The 19,968-nt window shown below is 41.6% G+C and overlaps 1 protein-coding gene across 3 annotated transcripts in view; it reads left to right on the top strand.

Annotated features, from left to right (window-relative positions):
- FBXO15 (F-box protein 15) overlaps nt 1-19,968 on the top strand; it is a 74,928-nt gene that overhangs the window by 9,799 nt on the left and 45,161 nt on the right. For all 3 annotated transcript variants that reach the window (XM_032422882.1, XM_032422881.1, XM_032422880.1), the window contains exons 3-8: nt 103-207; nt 3,700-3,942; nt 4,484-4,693; nt 8,121-8,247; nt 9,733-9,815; nt 10,770-10,912. In XM_032422882.1, coding sequence (XP_032278773.1) covers nt 103-207; nt 3,700-3,942; nt 4,484-4,693; nt 8,121-8,247; nt 9,733-9,815; nt 10,770-10,912 — 911 coding nt within the window. The remainder of the gene's footprint in view (nt 1-102; nt 208-3,699; nt 3,943-4,483; nt 4,694-8,120; nt 8,248-9,732; nt 9,816-10,769; nt 10,913-19,968) is intronic.

Here is a 19,968-nt window from a genome sequence, read left to right on the forward strand (position 1 = left end):
GGGTGCTGGTCACCTTCTGTTTGGAGGTGAACACCTGTTGTTTTCTGGGTAACTTTTAGCTCAAATGCTTGCCTGCTTCTCTGATTTCTTCCCCTCTCCCAGGATGCCTTCAGAAATCTTGCTGAAGATCTTTTCCTACTTGGATGCTGTGACCCTGCTGTGTGCTGGATGTGTGAATAGGCGCTTTTATCATCTGGCCAATGACAAGTAAGGAGAAAACCAAATCTCTCTCTTGTCTCTTGATGGCGTTTTGATGGAAGTCATGAAAACTAGTGAGACCGTTTTAACCATTTTTTTTAAACTTAAAAGAGTTACTTTTGAAAGTGTTTTTAAGATTTTATTTATTTATTTAACAGAGAGAGAGAGAGAGAGAGAGAGAGAGAGTACAAGCAGAGGGAGAGACAGAAGCAGGTTTCCTGCTGAGCAGGGAGCCTGATGTGGGGCTTGATCCCAGGACTCTGGGATCATGACCTGAGCCGAAGGCAGACGCTTAACGACTGAGCCACCCAGGCGCCCTTGAAAGTGTTTTTAGAATAGATGTAATATGTCTAATGCTTTAAGTGGTCAAATGGGTATTTCCAGTGATTTGCATTTACATGTTTAAAAAAAAAAGGAATATCTTTGCATGAACTGAAAAAGATCAAACTTACTATTGGTGCAGCTGTTTTCCCCTGTATAGAAGAATATATCTCTGGTCTGTGTCAGTGCGCACACAAGTGGGTTCATTGTGGGTTCAAGGGAAATACGCGTGTTCTTGACAGTACTAGAATGGATGTAGAACAATTTTTGTGTCTCTTTCTTAATGACTCTTAGTAAGAGGTGAAGACATTCACTAAAGCAAAGTGCAGTAAGGCATTTTTCATGAAAGAGGTCAATTAAATATCAAAATTATAGCTCTTTGAAGGGTTCTTACTTTGTTTAAGGATAGAGCTCCAATTACTCAATAAGCTGATAAATTATAAATTGCTTAGTTTCTCTAAATATCACCTCTCCCCACTGACCTTCACAGGCCCAGATGGTGCAGGCACTGGGCCTTCCAGTAGATTTGGGGCCATACCTCTAGTAATGTTCCTTGCATACTTTTATTATTAATTATGTGCCCATCCCACTTTCTTGGGAGTTGTCCTTTAAAAATCTGAGCTTCTGATTAAATTATCCTTGTGTTTGTTTTCTTGTTATAAGAAATACTTTAATTGCATACATTGCATTTTATTTTATTTTATTTTTTATTTAAAGATTTTATTTATTTTAAAGAGAGAGAGCAAATGTGTGCACAAGGACGAGCGGGGGAGTGGGGGAGAAGGAGAGGATCTTAAGCTGACTCCACCCTGAACATGGAGCCTGACGAGGGGCTCAATTCCATGCCCCCCAAGACCATGACCAGAGCCGACATTGAGAGTCAGGCGCTCCTGCCACTCCTCCTGCTTGTGCTCTCTCTCTCTGTCAAGTAAATAAATAAAATCTTTAAAAAAAAAAAAGAGGTGCTCAACCGACTGAGCCACCTAGGCGCCCCTGCGTATGTTGAATTTTATCTTTAAGAGTCATTGTCTGATTTTATAGTTAGACTTCATAAAGGGCATATTAACACTGTTTATCAGAACATGAAATTGGCCCCATTTTGTCAACAACTTGTTTGAAGTTTGTCTGTCTGTGCCTGACTGGTGGTCAGAATGGCTGACTCTGCTCTTGTCCTCAGATCCACCTTAGTTTTTTAACAGGATGGGTGATCAAGAAATGACTGTGTTTGGGTTTTAAGTACTTGTTAGAAGCATCTTATACTTGACATTTGTATTTTATAGATAATCAAGCGGCACAATCTGCACAGGATTTTAATTCTATCAAATGTTCTTTTTAGGCTTCACTTACGGTAAATATGGTAAGCTGACGTGTGTGAAAGTGGTTCTTCATACAGACGTTAGCTGTAGTTCTAACTGAAGGTGTGTGGGGTTTGGGGTTCGCGCTCTGCTCCCCCTTCCCCGCAGCGTTTGCTCTAGTAGTTTGGGAGCACTGGTGCATGGGCAGGGATAGACTCAGCTGCAGTTCTGTGGTGCCCATGTGAGAAATTTGGGAACACTTCTGTGGAGTAAAATGATGAGTAAAATAAATTTGAAGAAAATATGAACAAGCTTTTATGTAAAGGGAGTTTTTAAAAGTGCCTACTCAAGGGATTTTGGCGAAACAGTGTCAGATTTACCTACATGGACTCAAATCATCATCATTTTGCAACTCTTAGCTCACGTATGAAAGGCCAGACGTTTCTGAACTGAGAAAATAAATACCTGAGGGCAGAAAACTTGGTGTGAAAGGATTCTGTGGGGTGAGAAATGATTTCAGAGTGCTTACCAGCCAGAGCGTTGGTAGGGGTCGGATCGTGGGTGAGTCTTTTGGGAAGTCCGTTTACTGCCTGCATCGGGGAGACCCGTGTGCAAGTGGAACGTCTGCGAGGTGCCCCTTGCTCTGGGGTGACAGCCGGCTGACGGGCGCGGGGCGTGCCTTCTCCCCGCTCCTCTTGGCCACTGGCCAGCTCATCCCACACCGAACTACACAGAAATGTGGAGACATACATTAGCACATCATTACATTTATTTATGTAAAGCTCACCTTCCACTGTAGGAAATTGATTTTAGCCCTGCCTCAGTTTCCCCCAAGAGAAGCTTCTTTCTTTCCCTGAAGGAGAGCAGTGGCTGGGAGAGAGGTGCCTTGGGCTCCCTTCAGCCTGCTCATTGCCACTGTTCCTGGGACTTCTCCTGGGCCTCGGGGCGTGATGGGCACGAGGGGCACAGGCTGTGGCTAGAGCTGAAGTTGGAGTCAACCTGGTGGCTGATGGGCTCTCTGCATTTGGATAAATTTCCTGGTTTCCTCAAGTTCATTTCTGTGCTACGGAAGAGGCTGAGAAGCCCAGGGGGTGGGTGGGTGGGCTCTGGTTGAGGCTGCGTGGGTACAACCCTGGGCCTACCGTTTCCTCGACTTACACAGACTGGCCTGGGCCAGATCTTTGCACTGGGGCCTCATTACATTGTCTGTTCCGTGGGGACAATAATAGTAGCTACTTCATGGGTTTGTTGGTGATTAAAGTAGTTAACGTTTACAAAGGGCTCAAATTATGCTTAACACAGTGCTCAAAAAATACTAACTGTTGTTGTTTTTTTCTTCATTTTTTTCATTCATTATGCAGTGAATTTTTTCACTTTCTTCTCTTTGTGCAAGCATAATGTGTTCCTTGTGGAAAAATTAAAACATAGAAATCAAAAATAACATACAGTTCCATTGCTGCTGACATTTCTCCGTGTGTGCTTGTATATATGGTTCCTTTCCAATCTTTTAAAAATGTATGTACTTAAAATAACACGATAGGAATCACCTTGTATATTTCTTGTTATTTTTCTATAATCTGTTATTCCATTATTGCTGTAGGATGGCAGTGGTTTGGATGATGCCACATACCAAGAGATCACTCATTTTAACTTGACCCTGGGAAACAAGCTTTTCCTTTTAGTATGTGTTTCTGGGGTTGATGAATCTGAAACACTTACCTTGAACTGCAGTTCACTTTAACACATGAGCGACTGTAAATGTTCAGTTTGATTTATTCATGGACCCGGGCTATTTAAAAACGATCATGCATCTCTAAGGTAATATATTGCTACTGCAGGGGCATGACAGTGTGTCTTAGTTAACGTAGTTCCTCTTCTCCCCCAGTTTTATTTGGATCAGAATCTATTCAACTGCATTTTCACCTAAAAGATCTAACTGGAAAGTTAACTCAGCAGAGACGACCACTGTATCTATGAACTCACTGTCGGTTGAGGATAAAGAAGCTGGATATTGGAAGAAAGAATATATCACAAAACAAAGAGCATCTGTAAAAGCAGCGCTAGCTCAGGTTCTCCAACCTGTCAACCCTTACACAGGCCTTCCAGTCAAAACCAAAGAGGCCCTCAGGTACACAGCACTCTCCTGAGCCATGCGCATGGTGGTTACTTGAGGGCCCCATTTAACATTTATGTGCATGTCACTGTAAAAAGAAGGATGGTGTAAGCTCAGGGTATTGTGTGTATAAGGATGTATGTGCGGTTATACTGTGAGGGACCATCTTGATACATTCGTGTGTTCCTGTGTGTCTGTTAGCTGTATAGTATTTCCCTATTCCATATAAATGGTCTGAGGTTTTATGAAAAGCAGAAATAACCTAGTAATCTGGTGTAGTAAAGCAATAGCATCCAGAGCATCCTTCCTTCTGGGCAGAACTTGGTCTTGTCTGTGTATTGCTAGTTCCGAGAACATGGTAGGTGTTCAATGAATGTTCGTGAGGTGAGGAGAAAAGCTCTATAGAGAGGACCATTGATGAACCAAAAATTTATTTCAGGCACCTTCAACTTAGACTTTTTAGGACCTAGATACTTTAGAGATGATATGTAAAATTGACCTTAGCATTTTTTTCTTCCTGCAATGAGGCAATCATTTTTAGCTTTTCTTTCTCCAGAATATCTGGTTTAGGTTGGGTAATTATACTGAAAGAAAAAAATGGAAAAGAGTACATCATGGAGCACATTGACCTTTCCATAAATGATTCATCAGTGACGATTATGTGGTATGGCAAAAATTGGCCACAGCTAGCCACATTGTCAACCTTAGATTTGTGTGGTGTGACGCCAGTTTTTATGGACCGGTCTAAAACCCCCTCCAAAAATGGGTAAGTACTAATTCAACAGAACCTTTGGGTGAGAACATCTTATGTATAAATACTAGTTGCCATTATTCTTGTAATTTAAAAATACCATCAACGTATTTTAATTTGATTGCATCTTAAAGACTTCTCTTGCATCCCGGATCACTATAGAATAGAAAAAGAGTGGATTTATAACATTTATGATTAGATCTAAATTTAGGCTCCTCATACCTTGGTTGTCTGTAACAGAGAAGAGTATTCTAGTTAACAAAATTCCTAGGTGATTGATGGCTAACCTTTTGAGCTTTTTAGTTTTAACCATTTTAACACAAACATTTATACAACTATTATATCTTCTTTAGTAAATGGTACAGTAACTGTAGTTTAAACATTAGGCCATAAGGTAATGAATCTTATGTTTATGCACCTTTCTGTTGAACTGACGGGGATGTGTGATCTTGTGCAAGTAGCTTAGTCTCTCTATGCCTCAGCTTTCCCGTGTGTGGAAGGGGGTGGTGATGATGGCAAGGAGTATTTAGCATGCATGGCTGCTGTGAAGGAGATCAGAAGGTTTCACTGTCAAGTGCATCAGTCAGATCCATGTGTGTCACCTTGCTGATGTGCACGGAGTCCTTACTCAGGGGCTCTGTCCTCAGGAGCTCTGTGCTGCGTCCATATGCATTACAAGTCTCTCCTGCTCACTCTTCTGGCCGTTAGTCACTTTCTCCTAAAAGCCAGACGTTGCCTGCTGTCGCGTCCTGACCTCCTGAGCCATGAGTGCACCTACGTAAAAGGCACGGCCAGTGGAGAGGTACAGAGCTCGAAGCTGCCTTCGCAGGGTCGGTTGCCTGCCCTCGACTGCCTCCTTCGCTGCCCAGCATCCTTTGACGTTGCCATGGCATTCACCACATCATTGTTCCTACCAGCCTGTGTGCTGGGGTTCCACCCCTGCTTTCTCTCACAGGTCACATGTGACCTTGGGATGGAGGTGTTGTCTTGGTGCGACAACATTCTTTCATGGCTTCCCTGGACACGGACACATTTTTGCAACTTTGTAACCAGGGACCTTGTTTTAGCTTCTGCTCTGTGGGGCTGATTCTTTGAGGATTGTTTCAGTGATTAGGTTTCTACTTGTTGTGCTGGGAATGTGAGAGCATTGGGCTTCTTAGTGATGATAAAGCCAGGTCTCACTGTATTCTGAAAATAACCTTAATGCTACGAAGAATAACACATGAATAATTTTCCATGATTATATTACTGAAGATATTTTAGAAGCATGTTTACTTTTTTAAATGGTAACTTTATTTGGATAAATCCCCAAAATTTCATATGGTATCATGATAGACACCAGATATTTCTAATGTAGTATTTAGGTTTTATGCACTTTGAAATGATGTTTGGAGAATCAGTCCACCATCTCTGTACTAATTTGACTGAACAATATCATGAAATATTATTTATAGGCATTAGGACAACATTATTAACATCAATTAAGATAGTCATGGAAGACGAAGTGGATAGTGTTGAATTATAAATCTCAGTTAAATATATTTTGCTCCTGAAAACTGCCATCCGGGTCAGGAATACTAGATACTGCACAGTGAGAGAAGTGCTAGAATTTATTGGGAAAATTGATTTAGTGTAATTTATTTCCATTAAAACTAAGTGGACTTCAGCCAGCATTTGATAAGCTGTGGAGAACAGACACTAAAAGTGTTTTTTAGGAATCTGTTTTGATGGGCTCTTTTATCGCAAGTTGGAGAGCAAATGCCTTTATCGTGCAGAAGTACAAACCCCATATGCATGTGTGTGACAGCAAAAGAGAAATTTGGTGATTGTTATTTGGGTCTTTTTTGTTTCCTCCATGAGAAGTTTTTCAAGAGCAGTGAAAGCCTTATTTATGTAATTTGCAATTTGAATTTTCCTGTAATTTTTACCATTCTAGTCAGACTCATTAAATTTTCTCCTCTGCAAGTGTTCTCCATTTTGTGGTTTATGCTGTACTTCTCCAAGTTTGGGAAGAATGTTGGGTAAATATTAGCCTTCATCTCTCTCTGTGGTCTGTGAGGCCAAGGCCCATGAGGACTTAGCCCATTCTCTGTGGGGTCTGTTTAAACTGGTCTGGAGCCATGGTGGAGTGTTCTCCTTTTGGGCCCATTGGAGAGTGTGAGAGGAGGCTTTTTACGCCCCACCCGGCCTCGTCTGTCCCCACAGGCAGTGACTACCATTTCTGAGCACCTTAGGTTTGGATCTAAGGTTTCCCTGATGCTAGACTTAGGTTCCTAACCCTTTGTTTGACTTCCTCCCCGTGTAGTCTGCCTATGCGGGGTATATTTTTAGGTCACATATCGCGCACATGCTCGCCGACCGCCTCTCCCTAACCATTGTGGTTTTCAGCACAAAAAGTCCTTTGAAAATTGAGGGAGAGACCAGGGTAGTCTGGAAGCTGCAGATCTGGTTCTGATGCTTAAAGCCTCCCCCTCTCATGCTCCCACTTGGAAACGGTGCCACCGTTGAACTCCTTAGTTTCTCATTCTTTTACTTAGTGAACATTTGAATACCTGTCTCCTACCGGCTGGTGTCTTAGGAGCTGGAGGAGAATGCTTGAATGCCATGTGGCCCCAGCTCCTTAGGGACTTGCCTCTAATGCTGAGCTATGTTCATTGACCACTGAGATCTCATCTCCCTTATAATTTCCTAAACTATCTCTATGTCCTGGAAATGACAGACATCTATGTTTACCATTATAGTGCTTATAGAATGTTTCATTCTGTTGTTTTTACCTCTTATGATGAATAGCAGATTTGTGTTTCCTTACATATCTGAGTTGTTACCCTTAGACACTAATTCTAGTACAGAGTTCACAGTGGATCTCCTTCATGACAATACTCAGGATTTGGGTTTAAATTCATTTTCTAATATTAAAATTTTCACCCTCTCTGAGTTATCCTTGATAATAACTTTAAAAGGTATATATGTATCTATATATCTATATATATCTGCTTTCAGACAGCCTACTGAGACCACCTGCTTTTTGTCATTTAAAATATTTTGTCTTTGCTTATGCATTATTTCCCTTGATTAGGAATACATACGAGAATCTACTTTTGATGGTGACATTGTGCTGGGCTCTGAGGGAAAGAGGAGAAAAGATGGTTCTTTCTCACCCTCATGATTCTTCCACTTACTTCTGAATGGGCTGTTGAGTTGAGAGTAAGAGCAAGGAGGAGGGGAAGGAAAACATAGTTGGGTGAGAAATTTGGGTGTGTCCATTTTCCTTTTATTTATAGGAGTTTTTATGTCCCCTGACCCTCCATGCACCATTTATTAGCAAGGTGCACATGATTAGCATGCTCTTCAAAAGTATTTTTAGATACACTAGACAGAATTGATAACACTCCAGATGTGAAAGCTCATTTCTCTTTCCTTCCTTTGGCATGGATGTTCAAAGACCTCGGTGGCATTCTTTAATTGCAAAGTACAACCTGAGTAACTTAACTGAATCCACCATGATTGGCTGGGACCGACTCATTCGGATCTTCTGTCTACACCCAGGCCTCCTGGTGGGGCTGTGGAAGGTAAGGTTCGAGTCCCTGCCTGCTCTGTGCCATCTTCCTCCCAGCTCCACGTTGACTCACCATGATGCATGACACCAAATGTGAGGTCCCTCCAACTTTCCACTAATGACATTCTGTTTTACGTCTTAACAACTTCATTTTTCTAGCTGAATCACCCCCTGTTCTGTGGAGGCCACTCGGCTGTTCTGCTGTCACAAATGACAGGCAACCTGTTCTTGCCTGCATGGTTTTGTTCGCGTTCTCCCTTCTGTGTCGTGGGAGTCTCCCCCTTTCTCCTTCCCAGCGGTCCATGCTCCTTCCTCCTCCTTTCACAGCCCGTGTCTGCCAGAGTGTCTCTTACCGTGTGTTTACCCAGTCTCCACATGTGTTTCTGATCCTGGACATGTGGCCTTGAGTGTAATCTGCCCTCCAGGGGACAGTGTCTAAAGAGTTCTCCTTTCCCACTAGATGAGGTTTCTTTTTTCACGGGGTGAGGCTGTTGGCTGGCTCCCTCCTCTGGGGTTACTTTCTGGGCAGTCACTTCAGTGAAGAGTGTAACAGTGTGATGTTTCTCTGTACCCCACACGTGTGTGGAGATCTGTGGCCTTGGTCTGTGGTGGTTTTAAGATAGAAGTTCACAAATGTGATGCTGAGAATAACAGTCCACAAGTCTAAACAATGCTAGACAGAACCAAGATCTACGACATCATCCTCTCGTCATACTTCGTCTTTCTCAACCTGCTGAGGCAGTCAGTTTTTCTGTCCCTCCCTCGCTCTCTGCGTGAGGGTGACTTGTGGCCCAGGCAGCAGCTGGCTTGCTGGGCATTTCCTTGACTTGAATTCATCAGTCTGTGTTGGCTCACGTAGTTATGAGGACCCTGGTCGATCCAATATTCCTCTGGCTGGCTACTGGAGAGCGGGGCCTCAGATTGAACATTCTGGATTACCACCACCAGTCAGTGTCAGCTGTGAATTTGGGGAGAGATGGATGTCTGTTCCTCTACAGTCACATTTTCTGCTACTCAGCCTGGTGGGTGACTCTGTTCATTCCCCCTGGCTTTGCCAAGTCAAGCAGGTACTCAAGAGAGGAACCTATGCCTCTAATGTTAAGTATTTGTGGAATTAATCTTGTATATGTGAAGGTCTTACCACTATTGTCCTTATTTTGGGAAAGAGTTTGAAAGAACCTGAACTAACAATGTATATTTTCACAATCGTGTATAATAGAGTATTTTGATATTTCACAAGTGCTAGGATGTTAATCCTTTTGGTACTGCATGCTCTGTGTATTTGGGTGAATTGTGGTCCTGCTGTCAATATGACATGTAATTCTTATTGGATAGTAATAATGTATTAGCAGTAATAATGCATTAGTATTGTGGTAAGCTTACAGTTGTAAGAAACTGCATTTATTTGTAAGATGAATGTGCTGCGATCTTCACAACGACCTTGTGAAAAATTAAAATATTTCAGTTGAAAATGTATTCTTTCTAATTAACTTTTCAGAGGGAGGAAGAACTGGCTTTTGTTATGGCAAATCTTCATTTCCATCACCTTGTGGAGAAGAGCACATTAGGCTCAGCCACTGTGTATGTATTTATATGTGGATGTATTAAATTTTTGTAGAGTCAATGTAAAGGATTAGAAGTTGATACCATCTTAATATCCTGAGAATAGCTACAAGGATATTCTGTTTTTAATCAGTAGACACAAGCCAACAGGCATAATTACTTAGCTGTTGCTAAAATAATTGGATTATTCATGAGTACATATTTGCTTTATTTGTTTTGGGTTAAGGATTATGTCCCTAGAAGAATATTATTTATGGGGGCAGGATAGTGTCATTACTGCAAGATGCCAGTGCATCAAGATGCTTCCCATTCTTTGCACTAATGTGAGTTTTCATATCTTGCAAGGCACGCAGACCCATGGCTGAGTCGGGTCTGCAGATGTGTTTTGCTTGGTTAACACAGTATGTGTCTTTCCATGAATTTGGAGGTCTTCAGTTGGGGAGTATGCTTTTCATTTCACGACTGCTCTCAGTACTCATTTTTTTAATAATTATCTGAAAAGCTCCTGAATGTTTTTGAGTTTGTTACCTTACAAAGTAAGGTTTTTCTTACTGAATAAAACTTAGTTCCTCATAGCTTTGGGTCTTCTGCCTGGGTTCCTGATCTGTAGGTCTGCTGTGTCGTGCATTTTCCTGCTGAGCAGCTCCATCCTCTGGTTATTGAGACTTCTGAGGAGCAGAGTTGTCTTTGTAGAGCTACTGTCCTAGGCAGATCCCAGAAACGTGTTCATCTGTGGTCATCTTGTGGATCCTTAGGGAACTCATTCCTTTGCCTGTTTTTATAGAAGTTGGTGAAAGGAATACAAAGCGTTTCTTTTGAGTTCCCGGCGTGGAAGATTATCGGGAACCCTGTAGAGGATTGATAGGAGCTGGTGTTTGGATGGATGTTAATTTTTTTAAAGAGTATTTTCAGTTTAAACATTTTATCTCTGGTGTTGACAAACTTGTGTGTATGTTTTGTTTTGCTTTTTAGCCCCTACGAGCTACCTCCTCATACCCCTCTTTTGGATGACAACCCAGAGTACGGACTGCATGGCTACCAGCTCCATGTTGATATGCACAGTGGTGGAGTTTTCTACATGTGTGGTACATTTCGCAGTCTCTTTACCAAGAAAGGTGAAACTGAGTTTTTGTTTCAGTATGAAATTAGAAGGTTGGAGATAACAGGGGACCAATTTTTATATCTGAGTTAAAAATTGTCTCTTCACTGATCATCTGTTGGCACTCTGTCTTCCCATACCCATACCTCATCCTAGGACTTGTGGAATCCCATGGCCGGATCTAGTCTCGTTAGCCTTGGGCTCCGTCTCCTTCATTACCATCTTTCTACCTTCTGGAATATTCTCTACTCATCTTTTCTATAGATAATCTCTTTACTGTTTTGCCCTGCTGTGCCTCCTCCCCCTACCTCAAACTTCTTCCCTTCTTTCTCAAAGGAATTCAGTAAACTTGCCCCCAGGGCCAGTGTAGCATCTGTCCAGGATAAGAGTAAAGAGAAACCACCCTTCTGTATGTATTGCATCCATGTTTATCCTGCTCGCCAGAGCGGAGACAGAGACTGGAGTAGGCTGAGAGGGAGGAGGCCTCGGCTGAGTGAAAGGGAAGAAGGAATGTAGAGTGCCCCCCGGTTCTGCTTTGTCTCCATTGTTTCCTCCTTTTTTTTTTCTTAAAGATTTTATTTGTTTTACTAGAGAGATAGAGAGAGGGAGAGAGCACAACAGGGGGAGTGGCAGAGGGAGAGGGAGAAGCAGACTCCCTGCGGAGCAGGGAGCCCAAAGCGGGGCTGGATCCCAAGACTCCGGGATCATGACCTGCGCTGAAGGCAGATGCTTAACTGCCTGAGCCACCCAGGCGCCCCTCAAGTTAAACATTTTTTATAATATTTTAGGGGAAATTTTATACTTCATTTCTGAATATGCTCTTCCCCAGAATTCTTTCATTTAATAGATTTGACATCCATTACTAATCCTTGCCTGAATCAATTTCTTTTAGTGTTTAGAAAATGGCGATTTTCTAATTTTTGGTGATTTTCTTATTAATGGTGATTTTCTAATATTTCTACATTTATTAGTTGAGATTTTCTAAAGAAATTCCCCACATCAACTGGTGAACTCCTGTAGTGGAAGGGTAAATGACCTTTCTCTTTTGACCACCAATGCTCAGATTAAGGAATGGATGTTATCATCACCTCCTGTGGTGGAAATTATTTTGAGTGCACTCTCTCTCTTTTGTCTTTGTTGTTTAGTGTCATTGTGGACTCTTGGTTTTTTATTTATTCAATAATTTATAGACAATTACAGACATTATTCTTTTTGAAGCTAAAATTGTCCTTAGTTTGATCATTGGGATCTACTTCAAGCTGGCTTCTGTGCCCTTTTGATACACCCCCATTAGTCTTTGAGTCTTTGTTTTTTGACTCAGGATTTCTAGGTTTTTCTATGCTTGGTGGCATTTTTATTAGAATTATGTCAAATATATATATTGACCTGAGGTGAATTGACGTCTTTGTTGTTGAATTGTCCTACCCAAGAATGTGGTTTGTTTTTCATTTTGTTCAAAGATACTTACATGTCTTTTAGGGTGTTTCAGAATTTTTTTCATACTAGTTTTGCCCATTTCTTGTTAAGATCTTTAGTATTTTATCTTTGTTACTTCTCTTTCATTGTATCTTCCAGTTGTAATGTTTTATGTGGCTTTGGTCTCAGGCCATAGATTAAGTTGGAAAGTATTCCTTCCTACCTCTGGGATTTTTTGGAGGCTTTTACATGGAATTGGTAGTAGTTCTCCTTAAATGGTTGGTGGAATTCACCTGGGAGCCATCAAGGCCTGGAGCTTTCTTTGTGGGAAGGTTTTTAACTTCAATTTCTTTTATAGAGAGAGGGCTACTTAAGTTATCTGTTTCTTCTTGAGTGAGATTTGGTATGTTGTATCTTTTAAGACATTTGTCTAAATATTAATTATGTTAGATTGATCAGTGGGTTAAGGAGTTTTTTGGCTTGCTTCTTCTATTACAAATTTCTCTGTGAATGTTCACCAAATGATGGACACTTATATCCATTATTTTATTAGAGTTTGCAAAAATGATGTTTCCCTAGTTCAATCATTCCCTCTATGCCCATTATCTAGGATCCTTCTGTAAAGAAGAGTTTTCTCTCATCAACTATTTAGTTAAGTGAAATATGATTAGTACGGGAAGGGCAGGGTACATGCTTGAGTCTTTCTCTTTATTTACAGAATAGTGATTAATGCTCTAACAGTCTTCAAAGATGACTTAGAGGGTTTTGTTTGGGGGGGGGAAGTAGTATTATGAACTCAAAGTTCCCATTTAAGGAGAACTACTACCAATTCCATGTAAGTGCCCATCATAAAATCTATACTCATAGATTTTATCTATGAACTCATAGATAAAAAATGTAGTTTATGTATTTTAGTCTATTTTCAGTCATTATTCCTTTTATAGTTATTGTGATGCTCAAATTGTCATCTTCTTCTGTGGTCTTTTGACAATGACTACATCTTTGGTAGCTTGCTTGTACTCTAACATGACCAGATACCTCGAGCTCATCTTGTCTGTTTCTTGCGCAGATCTGGAATTAACTTTTACCTAGGAGCTCTGCTTCCTTTTAGTTCCACTACACTATGGTATTTAGAAACTATAATCTGGATCCTGGAGATGCATGTTGCTCTTTGGTTTTCATTCCTTTTAGCGTTTTCCGTAGGCAGTGCTAAGAAAGTTTGTAAATTTTATAATGGGAAGAAATAAATCATGCATTCATCTAAATGAAAGATTTTAAGGTTTTTAATTAACTTCTTTGACTATATACTTGGTATCTCTCATGCTAAAAGTCTTTGTCCCAAACAACATCAAAATATATAATAATTTAAAAATAGCAATATTGATATTGTTACTAATAATGAACCCATTGAATAATGTTCTTTTAGTTAAGATTTTCCTGTGACTCTTTATGGGCTTAAGATACATCATGCCAGAGAGTTAAATCACCTGAAGTAATTCTCTGTGTGGTTATACTCCCACTTTGACATACAATCAGAGTGATTTGTTTCAGTTGATTTTTTTATTTTTCAGGATTGCTTTCCTTCTATTTTTATATTAAAAAAATTTACATTCCACATTTACGTGGTTTATAGTTGAAACTATAAAACAAGGAAGTTCAGAGAGGTTTACTTCTACCCTTGTCCTTCATCCCTGCTCTCTCCCTTTCTTCAAAGGTGACCCTGTATATTGGCCTTTGGCTTATTCTTTAAATGCTCTTTTCTGAATATATAATGCTATATATCAGTGTATTTATATTTCTCCCAGTTTTTCTAAAGAGGCATATTATCCTACTTTTTAAAAGTTCCTTGCTTTTTTCCAGTTGGTAATATATTCTGAAGATTATTCTTTAGAATGACATAGAGATTTTTCTCATTCTCTCTTTTTAAACCAGCTATAGGTAGGCAGTTTTTTAATGGTTTCTTTCTGTGATTTCCAGTCTTTGCTATTACAGGTAGAGGTATAGTAAATATATGGCCTTTTTCACACATCCTTTTATATTTTGCCAGTTTGTCTTTGGAATACTTTCTTAGGAATAGGATTGCTAGGCCAAAGGGCAAATGCACATATTATTTTGAAAGAGACTGTCAAATTCCCTTCTATGTTGGGGGGGGGTGGATTTCTAACTTAATAGGGATAGGAAGTTAATAAAATATTTTATTACTAGGGATGTTTGTTCTAGGTTTGTATTATGTGTTCATACAAGGCAGTTTAGTTAAGGAACTTTCTATTCCTAAAGTAGTTGGATTTTTTTAAAAAAATATTGGAGATGGGTGTTAAATGTTGTCAAATACATCTTAGGGCAACTACTGATGATCATATGATTCCGTCTCCTTTATGCTACTAATGTAACGAATTTCCTCAGTATATCTTCTAATGGTAAACATCTTGGAACCTCTGATAGAAGCTTCTTATGTCATATGTATGCTTATTTATAAGTTACTGTTGGTATTTAGTGTTTTCCATTTATACTCACAGATTATTTATAGTTTCATTTTTAAAAATCTGTTTCTGATCTGGTTATAAGCAGGTTTTCTACTTTTCATTGAATCAGTTTTTAGTATTTATATGATTTCCTAGAAAGTCATCTGTTTTCTTTAGGTTTATTTTGATCTCTTTCTAGCTTTTTGAGTTGGCTGCGTTGTTTAATTTTCAGGGTTTCTTGTTTTTCTTCAGTGCCCTTCCTGCTATGCCCAGAATCTTGGAGTGTCTGAATCAGGAAGGAACTGAAAGGTGATCTAGAAAATGAGCCCTCCTGGGCTTGAATGTGCTCTGCAGCCTCTGCTCAGGGTCCTGCCCTGGGAACGACCCTCCCAGTTTTATGAAGGTGTGAAAATTCTGCCTTTTTTCTTAGTACTTCAACCCTTTTAACTTTATTCTGTTATTTGAAATAGAGAATAAAATCTCCTTCCTCTTTCTGTTACATACTCTTGAGGGGGCTACTAACGTGCGGCGGTCAATCCTCAGGGTACAAACACGTGTGCCCTCTGGGTTGTGTTAGCGGAGAATTTGTTCTCTCTCTCGGGACATCCTCAAGTGCCCTCTCACTTCCAGTCTTTCTTATCTAACAGGATCAAAGGAGCCTGCGCTGTGTCCTCCAGGGATTAGGTCTCTTAGGTCAGATCTTAGGGGAGTACGTAGAACTTCGGAGGAGAGGACTCATCCTTTCCTAGTTCTAAACAAATACAGCATAACGTCGATTAAGCTTTGTATGCATTCCTTATACCTGAGCTGTGCCCTTAATAAGGAAGAGGATAGTACAGGGAAAACTTGTGGGCACTCATTATAGGTTCTTGCTGAATGTTTTATGTTTATATTAATTATTCAACTTAATCTTCATAGCAAGCCTGTGAGTTGGGTACTGTTTTCTCTCCCGTGTTATTGGTGAAGTGGCTGGAGCTGGTTGTGTAGGTCAGTTCTCTAACGACACGCAGCTCACACATGGCCGAGCGCCATGTGCACCTGCACGGGCCAGTCTCCAGAGTGTGGGTCTTAAATACTGGGCCGCACTGTCTTCCATATATTTGTACTTTCAGGGACATGCTTCTAGAATATGCGTTCTTGTGTGTGTGACTTGGTCTGTCTTTTGAAAGTGTTGGCGTCCTAAGGGCGGTCAGGAAGGGTCCTTCCAGTCCGTAGCCACTTCTCTGTTAATGCTGGTAGCCCGCTGGGGAGGCCAGATGATTATACAAGATGCAGAGACTGAGGGAGATGGAGGAGGATGGGAAGCTGAGATGGAGGTAACTCACCTTTCATCTGTTTTCACAATTAGAAAACAGATTTCCACCTTGAGATGCAGGACGCCTTTCCTCGGCATGTGGTTCTGCGCTCAGGAATCAGCAGAGGGCGCTGCTGCCATCCGCGTCCTCGCACATTTCAAAGAAGTACAAGCTGGAATGTCCTCTACAGTTTTTGAGAAACTCTCTTGTGGTACCATGTGGTATATTTAGTAAATTCTGGCTATGTCATTGCGGTTGGGGATGACAACACTTAGTCCTGCATTTTAAGAACACTTTCTCTCCCTATCAAGGATAAAATGTTTTATCATCATGTGCCTAGCATTGAGGTGGGTCTGTCCACTGTTTGTCATCAGTGAGACATGAGAAACCTGGCCCGATTCTAACAAGGCCATCTGTAGGGATTGGAGGAAGTAAAGGGGCAAGGTAGGACGTGTGCCGGGCACAGGGCAGAGACGTGTCAGACAGGGGGCCTGCCCTCCTCAGCTTGTACAGAGAAGCCTGCTGAGCCAGGCGACGGGCACATGCGGGGGGCTAGGGACTCGTGGGGGGTCCTCAGGAAGGGCAGAACAAGTGGCCAGTGCGGTGTTCAGACAGGGTAATGGGCAGGAGTCCAGACCAGTTAGCAGGAGTCATGGGGCATGGAAAGGGCACAGCTTTAAATATGACATAACTTATAAATGGAGCCTGAATTTGGTGATTGCATAGGGTCATTTCCAGCATTCCATCTTTAAATAAGAATTCTGAGGACATACCAATTTAGTCCACAAATTCACTGCAGTTTTATTAAAAAACCCCAGTGGGAATTTATAATGCGACTCGCAAAGTTGAGGCTAAAATCCACTTAGACACACTCATGTGCATATGGAATGGCTGATGAAACTTTTGTTTTAAAATTTTAATTGTGAGATAATACATTCTTTCCTACATATGATGTGTGGACGTCTACGGAAAAAGCAATAAAACCCGCGTAGCCGCCGCGCAGCTGAGGAAGTCCACCATTACCAGTGCCTTTGAAGCCTCCTGTGCGCCCTCCTTGCGGGTTCTGCATGTTGTGTTAACCACCGTTCTGTGTATTAACTTGTTCCCTTGCTCTTCTCTTTTTTGTAATTAAACTTCTTTGTATTGTGCACTGACACAGAGAAATGCATAAAACAGATCATCATAAAGCAAACACCTGTGTGATCACCATCCAGGTCTTGATTAAATTTTGAAAATGGATAGTTAGAGGGGACTGGCCTTACCTCCTGTTAAACCCACTGACCGACAGTGTGGTGTCGCTGAGCTGGAGCAGGGCCCCTGTACACATCTTCTGTGGCTCCAGAGTCTTTCATCAGGTTATTCTCACAAATGCAGGGTGCACCGCACAATTACCAGCTGTTTTAATGAGTTGTCCCACGATATACCTGTGTACCTGAGCATATCGTCATCTTCTAGAGGATGTGTATATACTTCTCTAGAGTGGTAGTGCGGAATGCACTGTACAGAATCATTGCCTAAGATTGGCCTGGAAACTCTTGAGAATTGACTCTGCAGGGAGTACACATAATCAAAGGATTCATGCCATGTTTATATTCAGGTGGCCCAAGCCCAGTGAAATATCAGAGTGAGTTCTGGCCAGTTGAGATGCTCTCCATCACACTATTTTCTCTGAACAAGCTATCCCTTTGTTCTGTTTTCTTAGTCTCATCTTAGTCTCTGTTCTCAAAGTCTCATGGACTTTGCTGCAAGGTCCTTTAGAGTTTTTTTTTTCCTTTTTATCATACATGTTACTGCAAACAAAGCAGAAGACCCTGGTTAGTTCTTGGTGCCTGGAGTGAGATTCTTGACACGCAGAAGAGACCAGGCCTGAGCTGGCTCAGTGGGAGATACCCAGCATGAGCAGTACCTCCACGGCCCACCAGCAAGGCCCTGCGTTCGGCAGGGCTGTCCTCATCCGCTGGAAGCCATAGCTAATGCCTCTTGGCTTAGGATCCCAACACTGGTCTGGTGGGCTGAGTTCTCAGGCTCGTGACTGCCCAGCCCTGCTATATTCTTCACCTGCCTTCACCCATTCAGATGAGAATGGGCTCTATTCCAGAGTGCTCAGTAGTAGCCTAGGGCCTCATTTTATAAGATATTGCTCAAGCTTCTTCCCTTAGTCAGACACTGTATTGAGGGGTAGGAATTTCTACCTCTCAGCACTACCTCCCATAAAAGGATCTGTGTCCTTTCTTCTCTCCCTAAAGGCTTGACTCCTTCCCCTTGGAACTTTGTCATATTCCTCCCCCAAGGAACCTGGGAAGTTTTCTCTTTGTATTTTTGTGTGTTCTGCCACTTTGACAAGTCATGGCTGGAGTCAGAGTTTTCCTAAAGGATCCATATTATCTCTCTTCAAAGAAAAATTTATGATCCCTGTACCTGTCCATACTTGCTACCTGCTTCTTTGTGTATTGTCCCTAAAATCAAGCTAAAAGGCAGTTTAGGAGAAGAAATATTTTGTCACCTGAAGTAGATTTATGAGAGGCAAAGGGGTAGGAAGGATAAACAGTGAAGGAAATAATGAAAGAGTGGTTTGTGAATGAAACCGCGGGTTAAGCTTGTAGAAGTGCCTCGTGTATTTCTCTGTCTGCATTCTGTCTTCTGTTCTTTGGGAAACGTGGGTGGACTATTGGCATTGGGTCCTCAGGACCAACCCGGGTTCAGCGATTCATGGGAGTATTCACAGGACTTAGGATATGGTAGTATTCATGGCTAAGGTTTATTAGGTGAAAGGGTACAGAGCAAACTTGGCAAAGGGGAGAAGGTGTGTGGGGGGATGTGCAGAGGAAAGCCCTCTGCCAGGGAGTCACCTGGGAGGCACTTATTTTCTCCAGGAATGAGCTGTGAAAACACGTGTGAGAGGTTGTCTGCCTGAGAAGCTCATTTAAAGACACAGTACCTGGGGTTTTTACTGGGGACTGGTCCTGTAGGCACCCTCTGCCTGGCACTACAACATTCCAGACTCCCAGAGGGAAGGACGCTCAGCATAAATCATGTGGTTGACACAAGCTTTTTGGAGGATGATGCGGTGAGCCACTCGTGTGGGTTAGGAAAGATGAGGTGGGAATCCTTCTGGAATCCAAGTGCCCAGACAGCCATGGGCCAGCCTTGCCAGCAGGCCTCCCTGAGAGTAGACAGTCCCAGGGCTGCTGTGTTGACTCAGCTCCGCACAACTGTCTGTGAGCACTTCCACGGGAGTGTGGTCCAGCCTCTGGAAGGAGCAGGAAGGAAATACTGCAGCTGCGTTTTTGATGTGTAAATAGAGCTTGAAAAAAAGCGTGATTAGCAATGCAAACTATGAAGGAATGTGTATTTTTGATCTTTGTATCAAGCTAATTATTACCAATTTTCAGAAGCTGAAGGAAAAGGGTTTTGCCCAGGACAGCATGTTGTAGCCTTTTTATCAGGATTGGGAGGGAGTGATAGAGAAGAAGCAAAGGGAAAGGATTTTTAAAGTATGCTGCTTCTGTCATTTGACTTTTCGAGTTGTTAGAAAAATGCATTTAAAAACTAATGCCTTTTTATTATAGGACTTGAAAATTCTGAATATATAGAAGTTTATAAGGAAGCAAATAAAATTTACCAAGGACAACTATTGTTTATATTTTGGCCCATTTTCAAACGTACAGCTCTGTTTCTATCTGTGGACCGCATTTCGTGAACAGTGCCATACTCTGCCTTTTCCCCTTATGTTGTGGGCATTTTCCCATGTCACTGAATCGTTTAGCAAATTTGATCATGAAAAGTTGTATGGCCTCCGATTGTTTGGTTTTATCATGATGCATTGACCCGTTCTCTCAATGGGACTTTTGGTCTCAGTTTTTCATGATTGTAGCGCTATTGTGATGCGTGTTATTTTG

This window comes from Phoca vitulina, unplaced genomic scaffold, assembly GCF_004348235.1.
Source record: "Phoca vitulina isolate PV1807 unplaced genomic scaffold, GSC_HSeal_1.0 scaffold27, whole genome shotgun sequence".
Taxonomy (NCBI): Eukaryota; Metazoa; Chordata; class Mammalia; order Carnivora; family Phocidae; genus Phoca; species Phoca vitulina.